We start from the raw sequence: 26,532 nt of genomic DNA on the forward strand, positions 1-26,532 counted from the left end.
GCTAAGCTTTCCAAGTTAATTTGCTTTCCAGTTAAGATGCATTAGGAGGGATTTAAAAGAGACAGGGTCCAGGTTCATCTTTCAGTTCATCTTCTTTTAGCTTATCTTGTTCTAACTTGGCTTGTAAACTGTGTGCAAGTGAAATGCAGGAATGCAAATAAGACTCCCATCGCATAACAGTTTGACCCATTGCTGGTTTTACTATGAGTTTAATGAGACACACCTGAGTTTGTTAATGGAGCTAATCAAGCACATTTTAAAACTGCTATTCAATAGGAGTCCTATTTCCATCCCTGGAAATGTTACAATATCTGCTGTAATCACTTGGGGGTGAGGTGTGTGTTCAGTCAGGTGGAAAGCCCTGAATCCAGTGTCTGTGGATGGAAAAACTTCTTCTGATGAAGTGAATCTAAATAGAGAGGGAAAAAAAAAAAATGGATGGTCTTCACCCAACAGTTCTGCTACAGTCGCACGTAAATTTGGCACGACCAATCAATCACACATGGGAATTTCCCCATTGAACCATGTCGCTTTCACCACCAATGTGTGCAGGACCAAAACACAACAGCTTTTTCCTGTTTTAAGTTTTGGGTCAGGCTCTTTGGTTCTCCTCTGTATGTCCCAGCAAAACTTCAAAGCACCCTAGGAACTCTCTCTCCAGAGTTCAGGGAGGAGGGGATTGTTTTTGTTTCAGCCTCTTCAAATCAGAGCTGTTTGTTTACACCGTCGAGTCACGTCGCTTCAGATTAGTGCCAGGGGAATGGAAAGGCTGTGATGTGCAAATCTCAAGCGGCACCAGCGGAAAATAAAGGCTCCCGGCCGCGCTTCTGCTGTGAACTGCTCTGGCCCTTTCATCTGAGGCCAAACGCTGAGCTGACATCACCACGCCTTCCCATCCCTAGCTCCGCATCACCGAGATGTAGGAAACCTGCCCCGAGGGGTGAGAGACAGAGGGCACAGTGCAGCCTTAAAACAAACACTCTCTCAGCTGTGAAGCCTTGCTCAAACACTTTGAATGGCACTGCATGGAAACAGGCAACTACAGTAAATAGAAATCATTCTGTTACTAATTTTAGAAAATATAGAAAATTAAACAAACATTTGTTATGATAGTCTATGTAATATACTGTATGAAAAATGTTGTTGTTTTTTTTAAAATGCACAATAAAATAATGAATGTGGAATGTGTCAACCCTAAGGACCAGGCTGCATGTGGTGCAGGGTGCATGCAAGCTGAGAGACATGTCAACCCTAAGGACCAGGCTGCATGTGGAGCAGGGTGCAAACAAGCTGAGAGACATGTCAACCCTAAGGACCAGGCTGCATGTGGAGCAGGGTGCATGCAAGCTGAGAGACATGTCAACCCTAAGGACCAGGCTGCATGTGGTGCAGGGTGCATGCAAGCTGAGAGACATGTCAACCCTAAGGACCAGGCTGCATGTGGTGCAGGGTGCATGCAAGCTGAGAGACATGTCAACCCTAAGGACCAGGCTGCATGTGGTGCAGGGTGCATGCAAGCTGAGAGACATGTCAACCCTAAGGACCAGGCTGCACGCAAGCTACAGCACAGGCAGCGCTGATTACCCCTGCCTAAGATCTACTCATTTTATCAACAGTAATCATTTAAATGACAACAGCACTCCAAAACACCACTCTCTTACCTTGAGTGCTGTCATTCCAAATATTAATGAAACTTAAAACTCTCCTAACCCTACACCCCCCCCCTCCTAAAGGCATGCCCGTTCAGAGCGCTCCCTGGAACTTGTATTTAGCTCAGCTGGTTTGGGTTGAGGAGGCACACAGATGTCATAGATAGAACAGCTTGTTATCTCCATCCAGCTGCATGTCAGAATCAGAGGAGAAAACAAACAGCAGCTCTTGCATTCTAACTTTCTTATGTCGGAATATTACCAAGGGATGCTCTCCTTTCAAAACAATAAGAGTTCAATATTTTGAAACTATGCCCCAGATTGACTGCTTGTATGATGCAGAATGACCACTGAATGATAAGCGATGATTGTTGCACTCCGCTCTCAGTGTAAGCAGGTTGATGAAAGGACATACCTCTTGTAAGATTCGTCCCAGGCTCTCTCTGCTTCTCACTGGTTTTCTAAATAACAGCAAAAAATATATATTTACTCCTCAGGGCGAGTAAAATATCCACCTTTTTTTTTTGACGATTTAAAGTTTGTTGAAATCTGTAACATTGCTATTTGTATCAGCTCTTTCAGAGTCACACTCTAAACACTGACACACAATCATAAATATGCAAAAAATTATTTAATGAAAAAGTTTACTGGTATCTGTTCCATTACAAACATTCTAATGATTGCTTCCACAAATTAAACCTACATTCATAACTGAAGCATCAGTGACCCCTAGTGACAGCCAGCTGTAATGACTGCATTCTGTGTGTGTGTGTGTGTGTGTGTGTGTGTGTGTGTGTCAGCCACTTCCACAGAATGGATCTATCTGATAGATCAGGACCGATGGGAGTCAGCACAGCAACACCAGGAAGGCATTGCTTTACACAGCTTATGTTAAAGTAATACGAGCAAAACCATCTGTACCAGCCATGAACTAACACACCCACCCAATGACTGATATTCCATGGCACTGTTACTGCTTTAACATTTTTACAATTCTGAACAGGGTCCACCTTATTTTGGTACCTGTCTATTTTGGTTGATATGGTGACTGTGAAGCATCCCTCGCAGTCAGGCTGGTACGTGGAGGGAACAATGATGTATCTTCCTGGAGATAGGGAGCACCACATGCTCACTTCCTGTGTGTAACGATGAGGGACACAGCTGACCTGAGGCTCCTGATCCTGCAAAGATTCCTGATCCTGGTCTTCAGTGCCTCCCGGAACCTGGAACACAACATTCCCATTAACACAGTTTAAAGCACAAATGAATGCTTCATAGATTCAACAAACTTTCTTTGTGGGTGGCCATTTACCATTTAATCTAACATACAATGCCAACAAAAAACAGACTTGATTGAGTTTTTAGACATATAGTTTTACTTTTGTATTTATTTAAAATGTTAAATCAATTTTCACCAGTACACACAATGGCAGTGGATTTCAATGCATCAACGTGCTAAAAATAAATAAGAGCGAGCTTCATAAAACTGGACATTTTCGGCTAAACCTGTTTAGAATAAACCAGAGTAGGATGGAGCGAGTCCATGCGATCTGAAACAAATTGCCAGCGTTGGGCGCTGCTCTTACCTGGTAGATATGGAAGCCAATGGCCTGGCACTCCCCTGGAGGGCAGTGCTGCCGCAGGGTGATCCTAGCGTTGGGCTGCCCTAGCTCCGACGTCACAGTGAGGGGTAGGCGTGGATTTAACAGGTGGGTGGGGAAGTTCCTGCTGCCCCCTGTGCTCTCACCTCTGAGCCACTTCCCCTCCAAGCTGCTGGTCTCCCACTCTCCGTCACTGAGGCTGCCCATCGGGGTCTCTGGAGAGGGGGGAAGCTTCACTGCACTGTGGGAGAGAAACTGCAGCCCCTAAATGTATAATTCACACAAATGCAATATGCCAGCCATATGAGATTGGCGGTCAACCCCTGCTAATACAAAGTCTGTCTCTCAAATGGTTTCTGACATATAATATGTTTAAAATAGGCCTCAGATTAACTGTAACAGGATAGCATGTAGAAGGAAACCCAAACGATTGCAGAGAGATGCTACCTGAGGTTCTGCAGCCTTACCTGAGCGAGACTGTCCCAGCTGAGAAGACGCGCAGCAGGAATCTAGCCTCCACGTCCTGCAGGAAGGTGCTGGGGATGACGAGGTAATACCCGGGGGAAAGCTGGCAGCACAGCGTGACCTCGCGATCATAGGTGTGGCAGCGTGTGAACACGCATAGGGTCTTACTCAGGGTCTTCTGCAGGTTCAGACGCCTTTTCTCCACCTGGGACACCAATCAATACCATTGAGATTACATCTGTAGCTTTCAGCTTTGTACTTGTCATGAGTGCAGGTGAGGCGCCTACCTTCCATATGTGCACCCCTATTGCTTGGCAGTGCTGGTGCTGCTCAGTACTGCCCCCTGGCTGCCTCCCCTCAACCTTGCAATTCTCACTGGAGCCCGAGACACACCGCTGGAGCACAGAGACCAGCACCTCCCCAGACTCACACACACGCAGCCAGAACTTGGGGTTGCTGACAAAACTGCTGTTGTTACGGCAACCTCCGGCAGAGTGACCTTTAACCCAGGACCCGTGCACCTGCTGGCTGTGGGTTAGCACCTTCCCTGCAAGCAATTCCAGATAAGAGGACAGCAATAAAGACATATGGTACAGATTGAGAAGTGGAAAGACCTTGGAGTTGTACAGGACTCAATGCATTCAGTAACCTTGTACAGGACTCAATGCATTCAGTTTTTAAAGGAAAACGGAATACTTGGCCAAAAATGCAGAGTGGATTGGGCTTGAGGTTGTGTGATGCACTTACAATACTGCAATGTTAAGACCTGGTTAGGTGTGGGTTGGGTGGGGTGGGGTGGGGGTGGGGGGTGGTTTTGGGGTTGGGGTCATAGTGGTTTTCGTACAGAATGGTAAACTATGAAAGAATGTAGTAAACAAAGAAGAACATAACACTTCACAGTAAGACTGACAATGAGAGGGACACTGCAGTTTTCAGGTGACTACCTGTATGAAGGCTTCGAAGGTGTCCGTTATCATCGATTGGATAACCCACTGTGACCTCATCAAACTCCTTGAAAAACTCTTCTTCCTCAACCCAGAATTCACCCTCCTCTGTGTGAGATAACAGACGAGCGGCACAGTCAGGCTCCAGCCGACCCCAGCCCTGCCAACTGCAGAAAACAACCAGAGCAAACAGGGGGCTTTAGCACTGCACTGCCATTAACATGATGCCATTCCTGATCTACTGCTGGGGTTTGAATTAAGAGATGTGAATTACAGCCAGATGTTTCCTTTTCCTTTTTCCTGCTGTTCAATATGCCAGATTAACTTTGCAGTCAGTTCCTGTGTGTCTTGTTAGACTTATTTTTCACAAGTTCAAAGTTCCACTGAACGCAGACTCTTCTCATTCCTGTCCCCTATACATGGCCTCCTCTCATTCCCCTCCCCTGTCCACGGATTCACTGACTGACCTGGCCCCCCAGGGCCCCCCCCGGCAGCGCCGGCCCCAGGGATTGCGGATCCGCAGCAGCCGGGCCCTGTGGCCCCCCAGCAGCTTCACATCAACCCACTCCATCACATTGTAGGCATGGTATTTCCCCAGCTCACTGGCACCTGGAATACAAAGAGAGACCAGTCCTTTCACCTTCAAACCCAATTCAGAACAGAAACACAACGGCCACAGGTATTCCTCCTTCTGATCCTGACTCCAGTTTGACAAGTGAAAGTCAAGGCAGAAAATGTTTTTTTTTAATGATTCTGGCAGTCCCTTCTGGCACTTAATTTTAATCACTTCCTACCTGCTAGATACCACTACTACTACGACTACTACTAGTCCCTCAGCTCTTACATAAGAACATAAGAAAGTTTACAAACGAGAGGAGGCCATTCGGCCCATCTTGCTCGTTTGGTTGTTAGCAGCTTATTGATCCCAAAATCTCATCAAGCAGCTTCTTGAAAGATCCCAGGGTGTCAGCTTCAACAACATTACTGGGGAGTTGATTCCAGACCCTCACAATTCTCTGTGTAAAAAAGTGTCTCCTATTTTCTGTTCTGAATGCCCCTTTGTCTAAACTCCATTTGTGACCCCTGGTCCTTGTTTCTTTTTTCAGGCTGAAAAAGTCCCTTGGGTCGACACTGTCAATACCTTTTAGAATTTTGAATGCTTGAATTAGGTCGCCACGTAGTCTTCTTTGTTCAAGACTGAACAGATTCAATTCTTTTAGCCTGTCTGCATATGACATGCCTTTTAAGCCCGGAATAATTCTGGTCGCTCTTCTTTGCACTCTTTCTAGAGCAGCAATATCTTTTTTATAGCGAGGTGACCAGAACTGCACACAGTATTCAAGATGAGGTCTTACTAGTGCATTGTACAGTTTTAACATTACTTCCCTTGATTTAAATTCAACACTTTTCACAATGTATCCGAGCATCTTGTTAGCCTTTTTTATAGCTTCCCCACATTGTCTAGATGAAGACATTTCTGAGTCAACAAAAACTCCTAGGTCTTTTTCATAGATTCCTTCTCCAATTTCAGTATCTCCCATATGATATTTATAATGTACTTTTTTATTTCCTGCGTGCAGTACCTTACACTTTTCTCTATTAAATGTCATTTGCCATGTGTCTGCCCAGTTCTGAATCTTGTCTAGATCATTTTGAATGACCTTTGCTGCTGCAACAGTGTTTGCCACTCTCCTACTTTTGTGTTGTCTGCAAATTTAACAAGTTTGCTTACTATACCAGAATCTAAATCATTAATGTAGATTAGGAATAGCAGAGGACCTAATACTGATCCCTGTGGTACACCGCTGGTTACCACACTCCATTCTGAGGTTTTTCCTCTAATCAGTACTTTCTGTTTTCTACATGTTAACCACTCCCTAATCCATGTACATGTGTTTCCTTGAATCCCAACTGCATTCAGTTTGATAATTAATCTTTTGTGCGGGACTTTGTCAAAAGCTTTCTGGAAATCTAAATAAACCATGTCATATGCTTTGCAATTATCCATTATCGATGTTGCATCCTCAAAAAAATCAAGCAAGTTAGTTAGACACGATCTCCCTTTCCTAAAACCATGTTGACTGTCTCCCAGGACACTGTTACCATATAGGTAATTTTCCATTTTGGATCTTATTATAGTTTCCATAAGTTTGCATATAATAGAAGTCAGGCTTACTGGTCTGTAGTTACCTGGTTCAGTTTTGTTTCCCTTTTTGTGGATCGGTATTACTTTTGCAATTTTCCAGTCTGTCGGTACAAACCCTGTGTCAAGAGACTGTTGCATGATCTTGGTTAGCGGTTTGTAAATTACTTCTTTCATTTCTTTGAGTACTACTGGGAGGATCTCATCCGGCCCAGGGGATTTGTTTATTTTAAGAGCTCCTAGTCCCTTTAACACTTCTGCCTCAGTTATGCTAAAGTTATTTAAAACTGGATAGGAACTGGATGACATGTGGGGCATGTTGTCAGTATCTTCCTTTGTAAAAACTTGTGAAAAGTAATCATTTAATATATTTGCTATTTTTTTTTTCTTCATCTACGATTTTGCCATTTGTATCTCTTAAACATTTAATCTCCTCTTTGAATGTTCGCTTGCTGTTGTAATATTGGAAAAACATTTTGGAATTGGTTTTAGCTCCCTTAGCAATGTTCATTTCTATTTCTCTCTTGGCCTTTCTAACTTCCTTTTTGACTTGCGTTTGCAGTTCTGTGTACTTTTTCTGCGTACTTTCTTTTTGGTCCTTTTTTAATGGTCTGTAAAGTGCCTTTTTTCGCTGAATAATTTTTTTAATTGATCTGTTAAACCATTTTGGCAATTTAGTTTTACATTTAGATTTGTCTACTTTAGGGATATAATTGTTTTGCACCTCTAGTACTACATTTTTGAAGAACAACCATCCTTCTTCTGTGGGTGTTTTCTCTATTTTACTCCAATCTACTTCTGTTAGTCTCTGTTTCATAACTTCATAGTTTGCTTTTCTAAAATTGTAAACCTTAGCTTTAGTCATTACTTTTGGGGATTTAAAAAACGCTTACCACTGAGCTACATCCGTCTTTCATGTCTAACAACCTACACCCTGCTTGGTATGTTCTAGTTTACTGTATTTTCACTTCATTTAACAGCAGTTACTATTTCTATGGGTTTATCAACACAACTGTCTCCCCTTTTGCCCTCTCCACAGCATTTACTTCCAGGGGAGCTGTGAACGGAGCAGCTCATTAGACATCCGTCCTTCATGTCCACCAGGCTGTCCAGCGCCAGCTTCTCCGGGACCAGGCTGTTCTCCTCCACCCCCTCCTCCTTCTCCTTCCTGCAATCCTTCAGGCTCCACCTCTCCGCCAGCCCTCCTGTGAGGTCAACGAGTGCTTCTGCGACCTGCCCTGCCCACAACCTCTCGTACGAGCCACAGAGCCTGCAAAACAATCCCACAAGTGTCAGCAGGTCTTGTACGAGCCACAGAGCCTGCAAAACAATCCCACAAGTGTAAGCAGGTCTCGTACGAGCCACAGAGCCTGCAAAACAATTCCACAAGTGTCAACAGGTCTCATACAAGCCACAGAGCCTGCAAAACAATCCCACAAGTGTCAACAGGTCTCGTACGAGCCACAGAGCCTGCAAAACAATCCCACAAGCGTCAGCAGGTCTCGTACGAACCACAGAGCCTGCAAAACAATTCCACAAGTGTCAACAGGTCTCATACAAGCCACAGAGCCTGCAAAACAATCCCACAAGTGTCAACAGGTCTCGTACGAGCCACAGAGCCTGCAAAACAATCCCACAAGCGTCAGCAGGTCTCGTACGAACCACAGAGCCTGCAAAACGACCCACAAACGTCAACAGGTCTCACACAAGCCACAGAGCCTGCAAAACAATCCCACAAGTGTCAGCAGGTCTCGTACGAACCACAAAGCCTGCAAAACAATCCCACAAGCGTAAGCAGGTCTCGTACGAGCCACACAGCCTGCAAAACAATCCCACAAGCGTCAACAGGTCTCACACAAGCCACAGAGCCTGCAAAACAATCCCACAAGCGTCATCAGGTCTCGTACGAGCCACAGAGCCTGCAAAACAATCCCACAAGCATCGGCGGGTCTCACATGAGCCAATATCTTGGTGTTATCCATTGAGAATATCTCCAAATCTATCTTCAAAAAGAATGCTGGTCTGCTCCACAGAGTCGCCCATGTTACAAAGCCAAGTTTCAAGATTCAAGAATCCCCCTAAAGCAGTTGGCTAGATCAAGTGCTGCTCTTCACTTACTTGGCGTATGCCTTTTCCAGCAGAGAGACCCAGAACACGCTGCTGGACCGACAGTGAGAGAAGCACAGCCTTTGTGCAATGCAGGGCAAGCGATCGTCCACCTCCACCTCCACCCAGCGGCCAAACTGCCAGAACCGGAACCAGAACCGGCCGCTGTAGCCCTGGTCTCCCCACTCTGCCTGGCCAGATGGGACCACCTGCAATGTCACATGCTCTCTTTGATATATTGCCTACACTGTTGTACTACATTATCAAAAGTTTCAACACAACAATCACAAATGGAAAAGCTGAACTAAGAGTTAACAGAATTAAAATATTCTAGAGCCCTCTCCCCCAATCTCTTCAGGTCATACAGTTTTACTGCGGAATTGTATTAATACAGTTCTGTATTACTGAATGGGTCCCACAACAATACAGTATGACTGTACTGGGGTGTCCTACCTTGTCCAGCAAGTGTCTGTTTTTTTCCAGCATGGTGCAGGCACACAGGAACCAGCAGTCTCCCAGAATCCCCTGCTTCACATGGCTCTCCTGAGGGATCTGAGAAAATAGTCTCGGGGACTGGCACTGTTCCTAGATATATACATATTTAAAAAAATATATAAGTGTATTAATGTTATATTCATGTAACTCACCACCAAACAGTCACAGCATGTTTTATTTTACTGTGAAACTAAGTATCAAAGAAAACAAGCAGCCAGGAACGAGCTCTCAATCCAGTTACACTCGGTTTGTTTTCTTCCCAGCTCATCCTCACCTGTGGGCGCAGCCAGGAGATCTGACTTCGGAATTCCGAAATGGGAGTGGAGTAGCATGAAAAGAGGGACGAGTTCTCTGCAGGAAAACTATGATCTTGGAATAAAGCTCCCTCCTCATGCTCCCTCCTCCGCCCCCTCAGCTCCATTCCCAGCCTGCCTCGCTCCTTCTCTGTCCCTCACTCTGACCCCTGCGCTGCCTCATAGTCCTGCCATTTCTGAAAAATATAAGTTGTGATGCATTAGGTGCTCTCTGAGAAACTGGCACTGGTGATTAATTTGTATAAACATTAGTTCACATCCACTCTTTAAACTAAAGTCGACCTCCTATACTAGCAGCAATCTGACCGGCAGCTACATTTCACACCTGTTAGGTTAAGTAAGTGTAGAAGTGTAGAACATTTACTAGAATCTCTCTGCCGGATTCGCCTGGACGGCAAGGTCTCAGGCATCTACATAACCTGTGCGCTACAGGCAGTATCCAGACAGGGGTCGCACTCAGTGCTTGCATAGATAATGTGTTTGGCTCAAATATTTTGGAAGGGCGGTATATGAATAAACACATTTGCAAAAACTGATGTATTATGCTCTTCAATCCTTAAACTATAACTTGATCAGGTAGGGTAGATACTGTAGCTAACAAGACGAGACTAATCTAAGCATCTCGACAGTCAACAGCAAGGGAAATGCCTGGGAGCCCCAAAAGGAACTGAAAAACGAATGACTACTAGCCGATACAGAAGTAACGGGATTTCTAGTATTAGACTCTTTCTAGCAAAGCCCTATTTTCACATGTAAATAAACGTTCTGCTTTTACAATCAATATGGCACTATATTATCTCAGTTTTACAAATGCTCATGTACCTAGTATTGTTGTCATTGTCTAATATAAGCGGTCGTACATTCTCCATTATTCTTTACGTTTAAACATCAGTGCCTACAAAGTAACCTTTTAGAAACATCATTAAAAATACCTTTTTATCCAAGAAATAGTTGTTTTGTAAGACGGTCTCTGCCGAAGTGTGCAAACTCCTCCCCGGAACCTCCGCCACTCGAGCGCCGAGGATTCTCCTGCCAGCCCTTCCTTCCTGGATAAATAGAATGTAGCAGCGAAAAAGTGTTCAAATATAATTTAAATGTTATGAGAAGGCTTCACACGTTCGTCTATGTGGAAAAAGGCAGGCGTTTACCACAGTGCATTGAACCAGAGTACACACGTGCATTATAAAAGTGTTTTATTATTTTATTTAGTTTTCACAAATGTAAAGTGATGATGCTTCCTGCAAACATACTGACAAGCATCACCAGACTGCATGCAGCGGATACTGACCATATATATATATATATATATATATAGACAGACACACCAGTATTTACTACTAAGTACATCCAAGAAGTGCCACAGCAACATCTTTGTTTAAATTCAAACTGGTTTTGTACATCAGCTAATCAAAATAATAAATCGGTGTCTTCTTTTTAAACGTTTTTACTGCTTGGTGATCTTGAAAAGGGTCATTATGATACTTGCACCAAAAACTGATATTGATATTGGAAATGTAAAGAGACACGTTATCAGAAAGGTTTGCCTGTCTTGCCTAGTTACCTGTTGAACCCGAGTTTGTAGTGGTGAGAACAGCTTTGTATTGAACAGTATCAGAAGGTTGTTGCAGGTTCCCTACACATTTATACAACTCCTCAAAAGTGGACTGGAAATAAAAATGTAAAAGAAATGTAGTGCTGATATGTACAGTAAAGATATGTTAATAATCCAGTATTTAATGTATTGCATGTATTTATAACCCACCCAGATTACAAATTACAGAGGTGCTCTTACACTCACATCCATATAGCAGATATAATCACACACAGAATGATGCATTTAACAATGTGAATAATCACCAGTTTTAAGAATTAGAAATACTTTTTTAAAATCAAATAAAGGCTAAACATGTTCATATTCATACAGCATAAAGCAATGGGTATACTGCATGTTTTCATGTGTTATGATGAAACGTCAGTCTTTAGTGCTAAACATCAACCAGTGGTCCTAATCCAATAAATCCCCTGATACAGCATTTCTTAATGGTTTAATATCCTATTGTTTTTTCTGTACGGCTACCATCTGTTGCTGTTTTTTATTAGGTCAGTGTTTTGCCAAGCTTACTAACTATTCCAGCAAGATGGCTTCTGAAAAGGCTGTTTCTTGGGGGTAGTAAGGTGGAGAACGATATAAGTGTTGCACAGGCTTCAGTGCAGAATGCTTCACCTGTGGGCTTGTACACAGAGCAACACTAATATTCTACCTCACTTCAGAAAACCAGCTGGAATAGTTAGTAAGAATGTTTAGTACATTCAAATATTAGATTACATGAATACTGATTTAAGATAAACAGATGAATAATGCATTCTGCTCCACATTAACTCATAAAGAAAGTGGCCTTGATTTGTTGCCAAGCTTCCAAAAATATGTAGATTTTGTCAAGAGTTGCAGATTCATAAGGAGAATAAAACATGTATATATTCATTTCTTCTGTATTTTCAGAATCCTAAATGTGCAATGTTCATCTTTGAAATGATCTTGCATGATGTTTTTTAGCTGAAAAAACAACAAAGGTGAAAATATAATTTAAAATACATTAAATATAGACAATTCACAAGGCCTTGTGTGAAAATAACCCCATCCCAGTGTAAAGTACTGTTTCATTCTCAATTGTAAGTTCATGTCTATTCTATTTCTTTATTTTTTTATTTAATATACCACTATGTCTTTTCTTGAGAATGGCCCGTCCATCACTTAAATGTTTCTGTTCAGACTTACCAAAAATATGGGAATGTGGCAGCCTAAACACCAGACACTGATTAAATATGTTCATTTTAACCACTTTTTCCATTGAACGTTTTTTTTTCATGAAACATTACCAATGCCCTCAAACTCTGTTACATAAGGATACAACAAGTGTAAGTTTGGATGGTCCTAACTTACAGGAGAGGAGATTCTAGTACTATAAAGTGAACTTGTTTCAATACTTACATATTCCATAGCTTTTTCTACTGTTTCATTATTTATTATGGTAGAAGCGAGGAGGGACACATTCATTCTTAAAACATGCATCTGAGTGCCTACAAAACAAAAGCATTTGTCTTCGTGAGTACTGGTGGCAGTCTACCTCTCCCAAGGTAAACAGTTTAGATTTAAAAAAGTCTTCATGAAGGTTGCTTTTCTTTTATCAAACATACTGGATAAGACATGGATGCTGCAATGCTTTTTCTGATGTCATGCCAGAGAGATGAAGTAAACTTTAACAAACACATTTATAATTAACACATTATTTAATATGAATGAATGCAAAAAGAATCAACTCAAAATGAAAATGTATTTTTGCCAAATGAATGCTCCATGCTGCTGTCCTTCAAACAAAGCTTTCTGAGATTCACCTGTGGGCTGTGCCAGGCTGTTTGCTGCCTTTTCTTTTGCTGGCTCACTTTGGGCTGTGGAAAGGTCTGCCAGTTGTTTTACTGTTACTTTAGGAATCTGATTTGTAGCCTCTGTGGTTGTACTCGCTGAGGGCTCTGCTTGTGCTGTTGATTTGTTGTTTGTCACACTCTGCCTTGTTGTTACTCTGGGGGTTGTTGTCAGGATCGCTGCTGATGCAGATGAAGTCCAGGTTGTTTTCTCTGTAGTAACTGAATCTTGAATTGCTGTGATTGCATCAGCAGCTGGTAATGTCACAGCTGTAGTGACAAGAGATGCATTATGTAGCAGTCTGGTCGTCGTACGACTAGTTATAGGCAGTCTTCCTGCTAGTGCAGCAGTCACTGTGGTGATATTAGCCACAGTCAGCTGATTACTAGTCGCAGTGGTAGTTGCTGTAGAATTGGTCACGTCTGCCACTCTTGTAGTGAGGGGGATGGTATTTGTAGGGTCAGGTGCAGGCACTGTAGTTGTGGTCATGACTGGGACAGGTGAAGTAAGAGCTGACGAGGCTGGTACAACCGAAGATGTGCTTGCAGAGGACTTTGTCTCTATATCATTAACAGCACTGTTTAGCAGAGATGCATTTGTTGTGGTTGCAAGGACAAGAAGTGATGTGTTGACCAAAGAACTTGTTATGTTTGTAAATGGTGTAGTTGTGTTATTTGTCAGTTGTGTAGTGGTTATGGTAGAGGTAATATCTTTTGAGACAAGGGCAGGCAGTGTATTCACAGCTGAACTCAGAGGAGTTGTGCTTACTGGCCCAGATGTAGTAAAGGAGGTTGTATTCATAACTGGACTCAGCATGGTATCTGTAGAGTCAAGGGTAGCCACTATATTCATAGTGGTGACTGGCACAGATGCAGTCAGAGTGGTTGTGTCTGTAGAGTGGAGAGTGGGCAATGTTTCTACAGTGGTCACAGGAGTATATGTAGTCAGAGTGGTTGTATCTGTAGAGTGGAGAGTGGGCAGTGTTTCCATAGTGGTCACAGGGATAGATGTAGTCAGAGTGGTTGTGTCTGTAGAGTGGAGAGTGGGCAGTGTTTCCACAGTGGTCACAGGAGTATATGTAGTCAGAGTGGTTGTATCTGTAGAGTGGAGAGTGGGCAGTGTTTCCATAGTGGTCACAGGAGTAGATGTAGTCAGAGTGGTTGTGTCTGTAGAGTGGAGAGTGGACAGTGTTTCCACAGTGGTCACAGGGATAGATGTAGTCAGAGTGGTTGTGTCTGTAGAGTGGAGAGTGGGCAGTGTTTCCACAGTGATCACAGGAGTAGATGTAGTCAGAGTGGTTGTGTCTGTAGAGTGAAGAGTGGGCAGTGTTTCCATAGTGGTCACAGGAGTAGATGTAGTCAGAGTGGTTGTGTCTGTAGAGTGGAGAGTGGGCAGTGTTTCCATAGTGGTCACAGGAGTAGATGTAGTCAGAGTGGTTGTGTCTGTAGAGTGGAGAGTGGGCAGTGTTTCCATAGTGGTCACAGGAGTAGATGTAGTCAGAGTGGTTGTGTCTGTAGAGTGGAGAGTGGGCAGTGTTTCCATAGTGGTCACAGGAGTAGATGTAGTCAGAGTGGTTGTGTCTGTAGAGTGGAGAGTGGGCAGTGTTTCCATAGTGGTCACAGGAGTAGATGTAGTCAGAGTGGTTGTGTCTGTAGAGTGGAGAGTGGGCAGTGTTTCCATAGTGGTCACAGGAGTAGATGTAGTCAGAGTGGTTGTGTCTGTAGAGTCAAGAGTGGGCAATGTTTCCATAGTGGTCACAGGAGTAGATATAGTCAAAGTGGTTGTGTCTGTAGAGTGGAGAGTGGGCAGTGTTTCCATAGTGGTCACAGGGGTAGATGTAGTCAGAGTGGTTGTGTCTGTAGAGTCAATAGTGGGCAGTGTTTCCATAGTGGTCACAGGAGTAGATGTAGTCAGAGTGGTTGTGTCTGTAGAGTGGAGAGTGGGCAGTGTTTCCATAGTGGTCACAGGAGTAGATGTAGTCAGAGTGGTTGTGTCTGTAGAGTGGAGAGTGGGCAGTGTTTCCATAGTGGTCACAGGGATAGATGTAGTCAGAGTGGTTGTGTCTGTAGAGTGGAGAGTGGGCAGTGTTTCCATAGTGGTCACAGGAGTAGATGTAGTCAGAGTGGTTGTGTCTGTAGAGTGGAGAGTGGGCAGTGTTTCCATAGTGGTCACAGGAGTAGATGTAGTCAGAGTGGTTGTGTCTGTAGAGTGGAGAGTGGGCAGTGTTTCCATAGTGGTCACAGGGGTAGATGTAGTCAGAGTGGTTGTGTCTGTAGAGTGGAGAGTGGGCAGTGTTTCCATAGTGGTCACAGGGGTAGATGTAGTCAGAGTGGTTGTGTCTGTAGAGTGGAGAGTGGGCAGTGTTTCCATAGTGGTCACAGGAGTAGATGTAGTCAGAATAGTGGTGTCTGTAGAGTGGAGAGTGGGCAGTGTTTCCATAGTGGTCACAGGAGTAGATGTAGTCAGAGTGGTTGTGTCTGTAGAGTGGAGAGTGGGCAGTGTTTCCATAGTGGTCACAGGAGTAGATGTAGTCAGAGTGGTTGTGTCTGTAGAGTGGAGAGTGGGCAGTGTTTCCATAGTGGTCACAGGAGTAGATGTAGTCAGAGTGGTTGTGTCTGTAGAGTGGAGAGTGGGCAGTGTTTCCATAGTGGTCACAGGAGTAGATGTAGTCAGAGTGGTTGTGTCTGTAGAGTGGAGAGTGGGCAGTGTTTCCACAGTGGTCACAGGAGTAGATGTAGTCAGAGCGGTTGTGTCTGTAGAGTGAAGAGTGGGCAGTGTTTCCATAGTGGTCACAGGAGTAGATGTAGTCAGAGTGGTTGTGTCTGTAGAGTGGAGAGTGGGCAGTGTTTCCATAGTGGTCACAGGAGTAGATGTAGTCAGAGTGGTTGTGTCTGTAGAGTGGAGAGTGGGCAGTGTTTCCATAGTGGTCACAGGAGTAGATGTAGTCAGAGTGGTTGTGTCTGTAGAGTGGAGAGTGGGCATTGTTTCCATAGTGGTCACAGGGATAGATGTAGTCAGAATAGTGGTGTCTGTAGAGTCGAAAGTGGGCAGTGTTTCCATAGTGGTCACAGGAGTAGATGTAGTCAGAGTGGTTGTGTCTGTAGAGTGGAGAGTGGGCAGTGTTTCCATAGTGGTCACAGGAGTAGATGTAGTCAGAGTGGTTGTGTCTGTAGAGTGGAGAGTGGGCAGTGTTTCCATAGTGGTCACAGGAGTAGATGTAGTCAGAGTGGTTGTGTCTGTAGAGTGGAGAGTGGGCATTGTTTCCATAGTGGTCACAGGGATAGATGTAGTCAGAATAGTGGTGTCTGTAGAGTCAGTTGTGGGCAGTGTTTCCATAGTGGTCACAGGAGTAGATGTAGTCAGAGTGGTTGTGTCTGTAGAGTGGAGAGTGGGCAGTGTTTCCATAGTGGTCACAGGGGTAGATGTAGTCAGAGTGGTTGTGTCTGTAGAGTGGAGAGTGGGCAGTGTTTCCATAGTGGTCACAGGGGTAGATGTAGTCAGAGTGGTTGTGTCTGTAGAGTGGAGAGTGGGCAGTGTTTCCATAGTGGTCACAGGGGTAGATGTAGTCAGAGTGGTTGTGTCTGTAGAGTGGAGAGTGGGCAGTGTTTCCATAGTGGTCACAGGGATAGATGTAGTCAGAGTGGTTGTATCTGTAGAGTGGAGAGTGGGCATTGTTTCCATAGTGGTCACACGGATAGATGTAGTCAGAATAGTGGTGTCTGTAGAGTCGAAAGTGTGCAGTGTTGCCATAGTGATCACAGGAGTAGATGTAGTCAGAGTGGTTGTGTCTGTAGAGTGGAGAGTGGGCAGTGTTTCCATAGTGATCACAGGAGTAGATGTAGTCAGAGTGGTTGTGTCTGTAGAGTGGAGAGTGGGCAGTGTTTCCATAGTGGTCACAGGAGTAGATGTAGTCAGAGTGGTTGTGTCTGTAGAGTGGAGAGTGGGCAGTGTTTCCACAGTGATCACAGGAGTAGATATAGTCAGAGCGGTTGTGTCTGTAGAGTCAAGAGTGGGCAATGTTTCCATAGTGGTCACAGGAGTAGATATAGTCAAAGTGGTTGTGTCTGTAGAGTCAAGAGTGGGCAGTGTTTCCATTGTGGTCACAGGGATAGATGTAGTCAGAATAGTGGTGTCTGTAGAGTCAATAGTGGGCAGTGTTTCCATAGTGGTCACAGGGATAGATGTAGTCAGAGTGGTTGTGTCTGTAGAGTGGAGAGTGGGCAGTGTTTCCATAGTGGTCACAGGGGTAGATGTAGTCAGAGTGGTTGTGTCTGTAGAGTGGAGAGTGGGCAGTGTTTCCATAGTGGTCACAGGAGTAGATGTAGTCAGAGTGGTTGTGTCTGTAGAGTGGAGAGTGGGCAGTGTTTCCATAGTGGTCACAGGAGTAGATGTAGTCAGAGTGGTTGTGTCTGTAGAGTGGAGAGTGGGCAGTGTTTCCATAGTGGTCACAGGAGTAGATGTAGTCAGAGTGGTTGTGTCTGTAGAGTGGAGAGTGGGCAGTGTTTCTATAGTGGTCACAGGAGTAGATGTAGTCAGAGTGGTTGTGTCTGTAGAGTGGAGAGTGGGCAGTGTTTCCATAGTGGTCACAGGAGTAGATGTAGTCAGAGTGGTTGTGTCTGTAGAGTGGAGAGTGGGCAGTGTTTCCATAGTGGTCACAGGAGTAGATGTAGTCAGAGTGGTTGTGTCTGTAGAGTGGAGAGTGGGCATTGTTTCCATAGTGGTCACAGGAGTAGATGTAGTCAGAGTGGTTGTGTCTGTAGAGTCAATAGTGGGCAGTGTTTCCATAGTGGTCACAGGAGTAGATGTAGTCAGAGTGGTTGTGTCTGTAGAGTGGAGAGTGGGCAGTGTTTCCATAGTGGTCACAGGAGTAGATGTAGTCAGAGTGGTTGTGTCTGTAGAGTGGAGAGTGGGCAGTGTTTCCATAGTGGTCACAGGAGTAGATGTAGTCAGAGTGGTTGTGTCTGTAGAGTGGAGAGTGGGCAGTGTTTCCATAGTGGTCACAGGAGTAGATGTAGTCAGAGTGGTTGTGTCTGTAGAGTGGAGAGTGGGCAGTGTTTCCATAGTGGTCACAGGAGTAGATGTAGTCAGAGTGGTTGTGTCTGTAGAGTGGAGAGTGGGCAGTGTTTCTATAGTGGTCACAGGGGTAGATGTAGTCAGAGTGGTTGTGTCTGTAGAGTGGAGAGTGGGCAGTGTTTCCATAGTGGTCACAGGAGTAGATGTAGTCAGAGTGGTTGTGTCTGTAGAGTGGAGAGTGGGCAGTGTTTCCATAGTGGTCACAGGAGTAGATGTAGTCAGAGTGGTTGTGTCTGTAGAGTGGAGAGTGGGCAGTGTTTCCATAGTGGTCACAGGAGTAGATGTAGTCAGAGTGGTTGTGTCTGTAGAGTGGAGAGTGGGCAGTGTTTCCATAGTGGTCACAGGAGTAGATGTAGTCAGAGTGGTTGTGTCTGTAGAGTGGAGAGTGGGCAGTGTTTCCATAGTGGTCACAGGAGTAGATGTAGTCAGAGTGGTTGTGTCTGTAGAGTGGAGAGTGGGCAGTGTTTCCATAGTGGTCACAGGAGTAGATGTAGTCAGAGTGGTTGTGTCTGTAGAGTGGAGAGTGGGCAGTGTTTCCATAGTGGTCACAGGAGTAGATGTAGTCAGAGTGGTTGTGTCTGTAGAGTGGAGAGTGGGCAGTGTTTCCATAGTGGTCACAGGAGTAGATGTAGTCAGAGTGGTTGTGTCTGTAGAGTGGAGAGTGGGCAGTGTTTCCATAGTGGTCACAGGAGTAGATGTAGTCAGAGTGGTTGTGTCTGTAGAGTGGAGAGTGGGCAGTGTTTCCATAGTGGTCACAGGAGTAGATGTAGTCAGAGTGGTTGTGTCTGTAGAGTGGAGAGTGGGCAGTGTTTCCATAGTGGTCACAGGAGTAGATGTAGTCAGAGTGGTTGTGTCTGTAGAGTGGAGAGTGGGCAGTGTTTCCATAGTGGTCACAGGAGTAGATGTAGTCAGAGTGGTTGTGTCTGTAGAGTGGAGAGTGGGCATTGTTTCCATAGTGGTCACAGGAGTAGATTTAGTCAGAGTGGTTGTGTCTGTAGAGTGGAGTGTGGGCATTGTTTCCATAGTGGTCACAGGAGTAGATGTAGTCAGAGTGGTTGTGTCTGTAGAGTGGAGAGTGGGCATTGTTTCCATAGTGGTCACAGGAGTAGATGTAGTCAGAGTGGTTGTGTCTGTAGAGTCGAGAGTGGGCAGTGTTTCCATAGTGGTCACAGGAGTAGATTTAGTCAGAGTGGTTGTGTCTTTAGAGTGGAGAGTGGGCATTGTTCCTATAGTGGTCACAGGGATAGATGTAGTCAGAATAGTGGTGTCTGTAGAGTCAATAGTGGGCAGTGTTGCCATAGTGATCACAGGAGTAGATGTAGTCAGAGTGGTTGTGTCTGTAGAGTGGAGAGTGGGCAGTGTTTCCATAGTGGTCACAGGGATAGATGTAGTCAGAGTGGTTGTGTCTGTAGAGTGGAGAGTGGGCAGTGTTTCCATAGTGGTCACAGGAGTAGATGTAGTCAGAGTGGTTGTGTCTGTAGAGTGGAGAGTGGGCAGTGTTTCCATAGTGGTCACAGGAGTAGATGTAGTCAGAGTGGTTGTGTCTGTAGAGTGGAGAGTGGGCAGTGTTTCCATAGTGGTCACAGGAGTAGATGTAGTCAGAGTGGTTGTGTCTGTAGAGTGGAGAGTGGGCAGTGTTTCCATAGTGGTCACAGGGATAGATGTAGTCAGAGTGGTTGTGTCTGTAGAGTGGAGAGTGGGCAGTGTTTCCATAGTGGTCACAGGAGTAGATGTAGTCAGAGTGGTTGTGTCTGTAGAGTGGAGAGTGGGCAGTGTTTCCATAGTGGTCACAGGAGTAGATTTAGTCAGAGTGGTTGTGTCTTTAGAGTGGAGAGTGGGCATTGTTCCTATAGTGGTCACAGGAGTAGATGTAGTCAGAGTAGTTGTGTCTGTAGAGTCAATAGTGGGCAGTGTTGCCATAGTGGTCACAGGAGTAGATGTAGTCAGAGTGGTTGTGTCTGTAGAGTGGAGAGTGGGCAGTGTTTCCATAGTGGTCACAGGGATAGATGTAGTCAGAGTGGTTGTGTCTGTAGAGTGGAGAGTGGGCAGTGTTTCCATAGTGGTCACAGGAGTAGATGTAGTCAGAGTGGTTGTGTCTGTAGAGTGGAGAGTGGGCAGTGTTTCCATAGTGGTCACAGGAGTAGATGTAGTCAGAGTGGTTGTGTCTGTAGAGTGGAGAGTGGGCAGTGTTTCCATAGTGGTCACAGGAGTAGATGTAGTCAGAGTGGTTGTGTCTGTAGAGTGGAGAGTGGGCAGTGTTTCCATAGTGGTCACAGGAGTAGATGTAGTCAGAGTGGTTGTGTCTGTAGAGTGGAGAGTGGGCAGTGTTTCCATAGTGGTCACAGGAGTAGATGTAGTCAGAGTGGTTGTGTCTGTAGAGTGGAGAGTGGGCAGTGTTTCCACAGTGATCACAGGAGTAGATATAGTCAGAGTGGTTGTGTCTGTAGAGTGGAGAGTGGGCATTGTTTCCACAGTGGTCACAGGGATAGATGTAGTCAGAATAGTGGTGTCTGTAGAGTCGGTAGTGGGCTGTGTTTCCATAGTGGTCACAGGGATAGATGTAGTCAGAGCGGTTGTGTCTGTAGAGTGGAGAGTGGGCAGTATTTCCATAGTGGTCACAGGGATAGATGTAGTCAGAGTGGTTGTGTCTGTAGAGTGGAGAGTGGGCAGTGTTTCCATAGTGGTCACAGGGGTAGATGTAGTCAGAGTGGTTGTGTCTGTAGAGTGGAGAGTGGGCATTGTTTCCACAGTGGTCACAGGGATAGATGTAGTCAGAATAGTGGTGTCTGTAGAGTCAATAGTGGGCAGTGTTTCCATAGTGGTCACAGGAGTAGATGTAGTCAGAGTGGTTGTGTCTGTAGAGTGGAGAGTGGGCATTGTTTCCATAGTGGTCACAGGGATAGATGTAGTCAGAGTGGTTGTGTCTGTAGAGTGGAGAGTGGGCAGTGTTTCCATAGTGGTCACAGGAGTAGATGTAGTCAGAGTGGTTGTGTCTGTAGAGTGGAGAGTGGGCATTGTTTCCATAGTGGTCACAGGAGTAGATGTAGTCAGAGTGGTTGTGTCTGTAGAGTCAAGAGTGGGCAGTGTTTCCATAGTGGTCACAGGAGTAGATGTAGCCACAGTGGTTGTGTCTGTAGAGTGGAGAGTGGGCAGTGTTTCCACAGTGGTCACAGGAGTAGATGTAGTCAGAGTTTTTGTGTCTGTAGAGTGGAGAGTGGGCAGTGTTTCCATAGTGGTCACAGGAGTAGATGTAGTCAGAGTAGTTGTGTCTGTAGAGTCGAGAGTGGGCATTGTTTCCATAGTGGTCACAGGAGTAGATGCAGTCAGAATAGTGGTGTCTGTAGAGTTAGTAGTGGGCAGTGTTTCCATAGTGGTCACAGGAGTAGATGTAGCCACAGTGGTTGTGTCTGTAGAGTGGAGAGTGGGCAGTGTTTCCACAGTGGTCACAGGAGTAGATGTAGTCAGAGTTTTTGTGTCTGTAGAGTGGAGAGTGGGCAATGTTTCCACAGTGGTCACAGGGGTAGATGTAGTCAGAGTGGTTGTGTCTGTAGAGTTGAGAGTGGGCAGTGTTTCCACAGTGGTCACAGGGATAGATGTAGTCAGAGTGGTTGTGTCTGTAGAGTGGAGAGTGGGCAGTGTTTCCACAGTGGTCACAGGGATAGATGTAGTCAGAGTGGTTGTGTCTGTAGAGTGGAGAGTGGGCAATGTTTCCACAGTGGTCACAGGGATAAATGTAGTCAGAGTGGTTGTGTCTGTAGAGTGGAGAGTGGACAATGTTTCCACAGTGGTCACAGGTATAGATGTAGTTAGAATAGTGGTGTATGTAGAGTCCATAGTGGGCAGTGTTTCCATAGTGGTCACAGGAGTAGATGTAGTCGGAGTGGTTGTGTCTGTAGAGTGGAGATTGGACAGTGTTTCCACAGTGGTCACAGGAGTAGATGTAGTCAGAGTGGTTGTGTCTGTAGAGTGGAGAGTGGGCAGTGTTTCTGTTGTGGTCACAGGAGTAGATGTATTCAGAGTGGCTGTGTCTGTAGGTTTGAGGGTAGGTACTATATTCATAGTGGTGACTGGCACAGATGTAGTGAGAGTTGTTGTATTCATAGTTGGACTCAGGGTTGTATGTGTAGAGTGGAGAGTAGGCAGTGTACTCATAGTTGAGCTCATCATGGTGGTATTTGTGGACTTAAGGGTAGACAGCATATTATTGGTTGTGCTTGTAGTCATTGTATTGCTGGTTGTGCTGGAGGTGGAAGATGACAGGCTGGCAGATGGTATTGTTCCACCTGGTAGTGCTGATGTGTCACTTGTGAGCACTGCTGTTGTTTGTGTAGATGGCTTTATGGGAGGTATAGTTGTTGATACAGATGTTCTTACTGTCTGTGTTCCTGCATTAGAAAACATATAGAAACATTTATTTACCCAGAATACATTTGAATCACAGAATGCTTCAAAAAGGCCAGGTACCATACTGTTGATAGACATAAAGACAGCTAGATCAACATGAACATATATTACGAATGGATTAGTTAGTCCCAATTGTATTTTTAACTTCGTCATTTTTTCTAACTTTACTGAGATATCATGTTTTTTTTAAATATCCATTTTAATGTGGCTGATTCTACTTTGTAATAATATATAAATAATTTATCTTCCCCAAAATGGTGGCCCAAAACTGTACCAATTTTTTAAATTAGTTTTTGCAGGACTGTCTTCCTGGAGCACGTGAAACTACAAGCCACGCTGTGCTTCTTAAACCCTGAAGCCAGCTCCCCTCACCTACACATGTGCTGATATAATCACTGCAGCAGTCCTTGCTTTGAAGACACTGCTGATCACAATAGCAGCCTCCCCTCTGACAGGCGTTATTCCATCCAGCACAGCATAGTGTAGGGAACACAGAACACTGTCCTGCGCAGAAAAAGTAAAGTTCAAATTCAGTACAATCTAACCTATTTCACAGTGTATGAAAAATTATAAAGAAATATTTAGGTTCTCTCTTAAAAAAAAAAAGTTAGAAATAGTTACTGAAAAACAAATATCTCTCTGCTTCATTTATTTGCAAACATACTGCTATGGCATTAAAAACCAGAAGTGGAACTAGATTACTTAATACATTGCACTCTTTCACTGCTTTAACCCATGTATCCTCTTTACTACAACAGCAAAGCTGTGCATGTTGACAGTCACTCACTACAAGACATAGAAAGTAATATGGTTCTGGGAATCTGTGAGGACAGACGCCCACGAACGCTACAAAGTATTCGTAGAAGTGAAAATAACTTGTGAGATTTGCATTAGCAGGTTGTGAAATTTTTACTAGATCATAGTAGTTTGAAGTCTTGTGATCTATTAATCAGGTTTTGTATGAACTATGCTCAAATTACATTTTTAAGAATAACTCTATATGCATATATAAATCAATACTAGATCTTAGCAACACAAGAATCATGAAACAGGAATGTTTCTTTTGTGATACAGTTCTATATAGAATAGAGGCCCCACTGTATAACCCCCTTTCAATAAACTATAGAAAGAGACTCTAATTGAAGCCCTGGTCCAACAATATTTTAGACCACTCTTGAACCAGAATGGCTACCTGCAAACCAGCAGCTGTGTTTCCTGCCTTCACAAATAATATTAATAAATGCATAAACACAGATCATGAGACTTAACGCTTTAGTTAATAGGGTGAAACAACCACACTGCAATGTGTTTACTGATATAAGGCTGCTTACCTGCTGTGGTCTGACTATCCGTGTGTTGGGTAAGAAGCCACAGGAAAATTATCCACATCGTGACAGCAGGAGATGGGAGCTGTATTCTCTTCCAGTTTCACGTGGTTGCAATCTTAGAAAAGATTTGAAACCTCTTGTTTTAATCTTTCCTCACAGGAATCTGTATAGCCACTCCTATTATTAAAGGTGTCAGTTTGCTTTGACAAAAACAAAGAACAAGGAAGCCTCTTGTTTCCATGCACTACGGAACTCTCTACCTCTTTTCATTCACTGATTGATTTTGTTTACATGCAGCCTTTAAATTGGCCTTGCTTAGTGCATAAAATAGGGCAATTCGTTAGCCCTTTAACTGTGGTATACCATGGTAAATGTGTAGTAAACTATAGCAAAAGCACAGTATAGTACATGCAAGCCTGGTCAATCCCAGATGGGAATGGTGTAGTATTGTAAAAACCATGGGGAATCATGGCAAAGCACAACACATGATACAAGCTTGGGAAGATCTACTCCACATGAAAGCGAAGTTCAGTGAACCTCTGCTAGTCTGCTGTTTCATTCAGCCCTTGATCGCACCTCAAGGCTGGCCCAGATGATAGTTCTCCCACCCACAGCTTATGTCACAAGCACAACAAGCAAATAACACACACAGATCGCAGAGGCAGGTTAACAACTAACCTTTCAACCTGGCTTCTTGTAATGCTTTACCGACATGCAGTATACTTACCCTGAAACTGAAATCTATAGGCTTCAAACATTTCCAGGAACTTATAAAATGTATTTAAACTTTGTTAAAGGTACACTTTGCAGTACATAAACAGTTTACTGTCTGCTTATTTTGTTTGGTTTCTTAGTCCTACCTACTTTGCTTTAGAAAAAATAAAGAACTTTTTCTGATCACTAACATCCCTATCCCTATGTTTAGCACTGTCAGTGGAAGTCACACAGTCCCTCACTTCTCCCCAGCGAGTATTGTAAAGTAACACAGTCCCTCACCTCTCCCCAGCGAGTATTATAAAGTAACACAGTCCCTCACCTCTCCCCAGCGAGTATTGTAAAGTAACACAGTCCCTCATCTCTCCCCAGCGAGTATTGTAAAGTAACACAGTCCCTCACCTCTCCCCAGCGAGTATTGTAAAGTAACACAGTCCCTCACCTCTCCCCAGCGAGTATTGTAAAGTAACACAGTCCCTCACCTCTCCCCAGCGAGTATTGTAAAGTAACACAGTCCCTCACCTCTCCCCAGCGAGTATTGTAAAGTAACACAGTCCCTCACCTCTCCCCAGCGAGTATTGTAAAGTAACACAGTCCCTCACCTCTCCCCAGCGAGTATTGTAAAGTAACACAGTCCCTCACCTCTCCCCAGCGAGTATTGTAAAGTAACACAGCCCCTCACCTCTCCCCAGCGAGTATTGTAAAGTAACACAGTCCCTCACCTCTCCCCAGCGAGTATTGTAAAGTAACACAGTCCCTCACCTCTCCCCAACGAGTATTGTAAAGTAACACAGCCCCTCACCTCTCCCCAGCGAGTATTGTAAAGTAACACAGCCCCTCACCTCTCCCCAGCGAGTATTGTAAAGTAACACAGCCCCTCACCTCTCCCCAGCGAGTATTGTAAAGTAACACAGCCCCTCACCTCTCCCCAGCGAGTATTGTAAAGTAACACAGCCCCTCACCTCTCCCCAGCGAGTATTGTAAAGTAACACAGCCCCTCACCTCTCCCCAGCGAGTATTGTAAAGTAACACAGCCCCTCACCTCTCCCCAGCGAGTATTGTAAAGTAACACAGCCCCTCACCTCTCCCCAGCGAGTATTGTAAAGTAACACAGTCCCTCACCTCTCCCCAGCGAGTATTGTAAAGTAACACAGCCCCTCACCTCTCCCCAGTGAGTATTGTAAAGTAACACAGCCCCTCACCTCTCCCCAGCGAGTATTGTAAAGTAACACAGTCCCTCACCTCTCCCCAGCGAGTATTGTAAAGTAACACAGCCCCTCACCTCTCCCCAGCGAGTATTGTAAAGTAACACAGTCCCTCACCTCTCCCCAGCGAGTATTGTAAAGTAACACAGTCCCTCACCTCTCCCCAGCGAGTATTGTAAAGTAACACAGTCCCTCACCTCTCCCCAGATAGTATTGTAAATTCTTCCGGCTTGCCCTTCTGCCACACAGTGTATGCTATTTGGCTCTAATACGTTTTCTGTGGAAGGCCTGTACCTTCGTGATTGCTGTGAAAGTGTTTTTCTTGTCCCTGCTTGTTCTTTGCAAAGCAATATGCCTCTGGCTCTTTTTAAAGCCAGGCTATGTCATTACTGTATTTAATAACCCAACCATGAGTTTCTGTTCCTGCTTTTCTTCTGGGACTGTCAGAATGGGTAAACCTTTGTAATGGATAACACCTAAACAATGAGGAAATGTTAAGCACACGCTCTGTTAAAGAACAGGCTGTGTAATTATCAACAACACTATTCACAAGACACTGCATCCAGCTGAAGAAAGACACACTGTCTGAAATGTGCTGGACTTGACTTCTCTTTCACGTCTTCATTCCCGTCTGGTTCTTTGAGATCACACAGGAAAGCTGTCTGACGAT

The 26,532-nt window shown here is 44.5% G+C and overlaps 2 protein-coding genes and 1 long non-coding RNA gene across 4 annotated transcripts; all 3 read right to left on the reverse strand.

Moving 5' to 3' along the window:
* Positions 1-221: 221 nt before the first annotated feature.
* Positions 222-10,965, reverse strand: capn10 (calpain 10). Of its 2 annotated transcripts, none has more exons than XM_041269739.1 (13): positions 10,650-10,965; positions 9,678-9,893; positions 9,362-9,493; positions 8,921-9,117; positions 7,849-8,072; positions 5,127-5,268; positions 4,660-4,826; positions 4,003-4,262; positions 3,718-3,920; positions 3,236-3,491; positions 2,673-2,872; positions 2,065-2,110; positions 222-409 (listed from the first exon to the last, which is right to left on the reverse strand). In XM_041269739.1, exons 2-13 carry the CDS (start codon positions 9,822-9,824, stop codon positions 344-346), a joined length of 2,040 nt encoding a protein of 679 aa, XP_041125673.1. In that variant the 5' UTR covers positions 9,825-9,893; positions 10,650-10,965; the 3' UTR covers positions 222-343. The 2 variants fall into 2 exon arrangements, with proteins under 2 accessions (XP_041125673.1, XP_041125674.1); XM_041269740.1 differs by having other exon boundaries at positions 222-928.
* Positions 10,966-11,039: 74 nt separating this feature from the next.
* Positions 11,040-14,151, reverse strand: LOC121326485 (putative GPI-anchored protein pfl2). The gene is made up of 3 exons (XM_041269766.1): positions 13,111-14,151; positions 12,707-12,795; positions 11,040-12,271 (listed from the first exon to the last, which is right to left on the reverse strand). The coding sequence occupies exons 1-3, from the start codon at positions 14,126-14,128 to the stop codon at positions 12,197-12,199; spliced, it is 1,182 nt and encodes a 393-aa protein (XP_041125700.1). The 5' UTR covers positions 14,129-14,151; the 3' UTR covers positions 11,040-12,196.
* A 7,995-nt stretch (positions 14,152-22,146) lies between these two features.
* Positions 22,147-24,054, reverse strand: LOC121327206. The gene is made up of 3 exons (XR_005951533.1): positions 23,947-24,054; positions 22,988-23,119; positions 22,147-22,596 (listed from the first exon to the last, which is right to left on the reverse strand). It is a non-coding gene; the product is annotated as an uncharacterized LOC121327206 (long non-coding RNA).
* Between the last annotated feature and the right edge of the window lie 2,478 nt (positions 24,055-26,532).

Source organism: Polyodon spathula, chromosome 14, assembly GCF_017654505.1.
Source record: "Polyodon spathula isolate WHYD16114869_AA chromosome 14, ASM1765450v1, whole genome shotgun sequence".
Classification (NCBI taxonomy): domain Eukaryota; kingdom Metazoa; phylum Chordata; class Actinopteri; order Acipenseriformes; family Polyodontidae; genus Polyodon; species Polyodon spathula.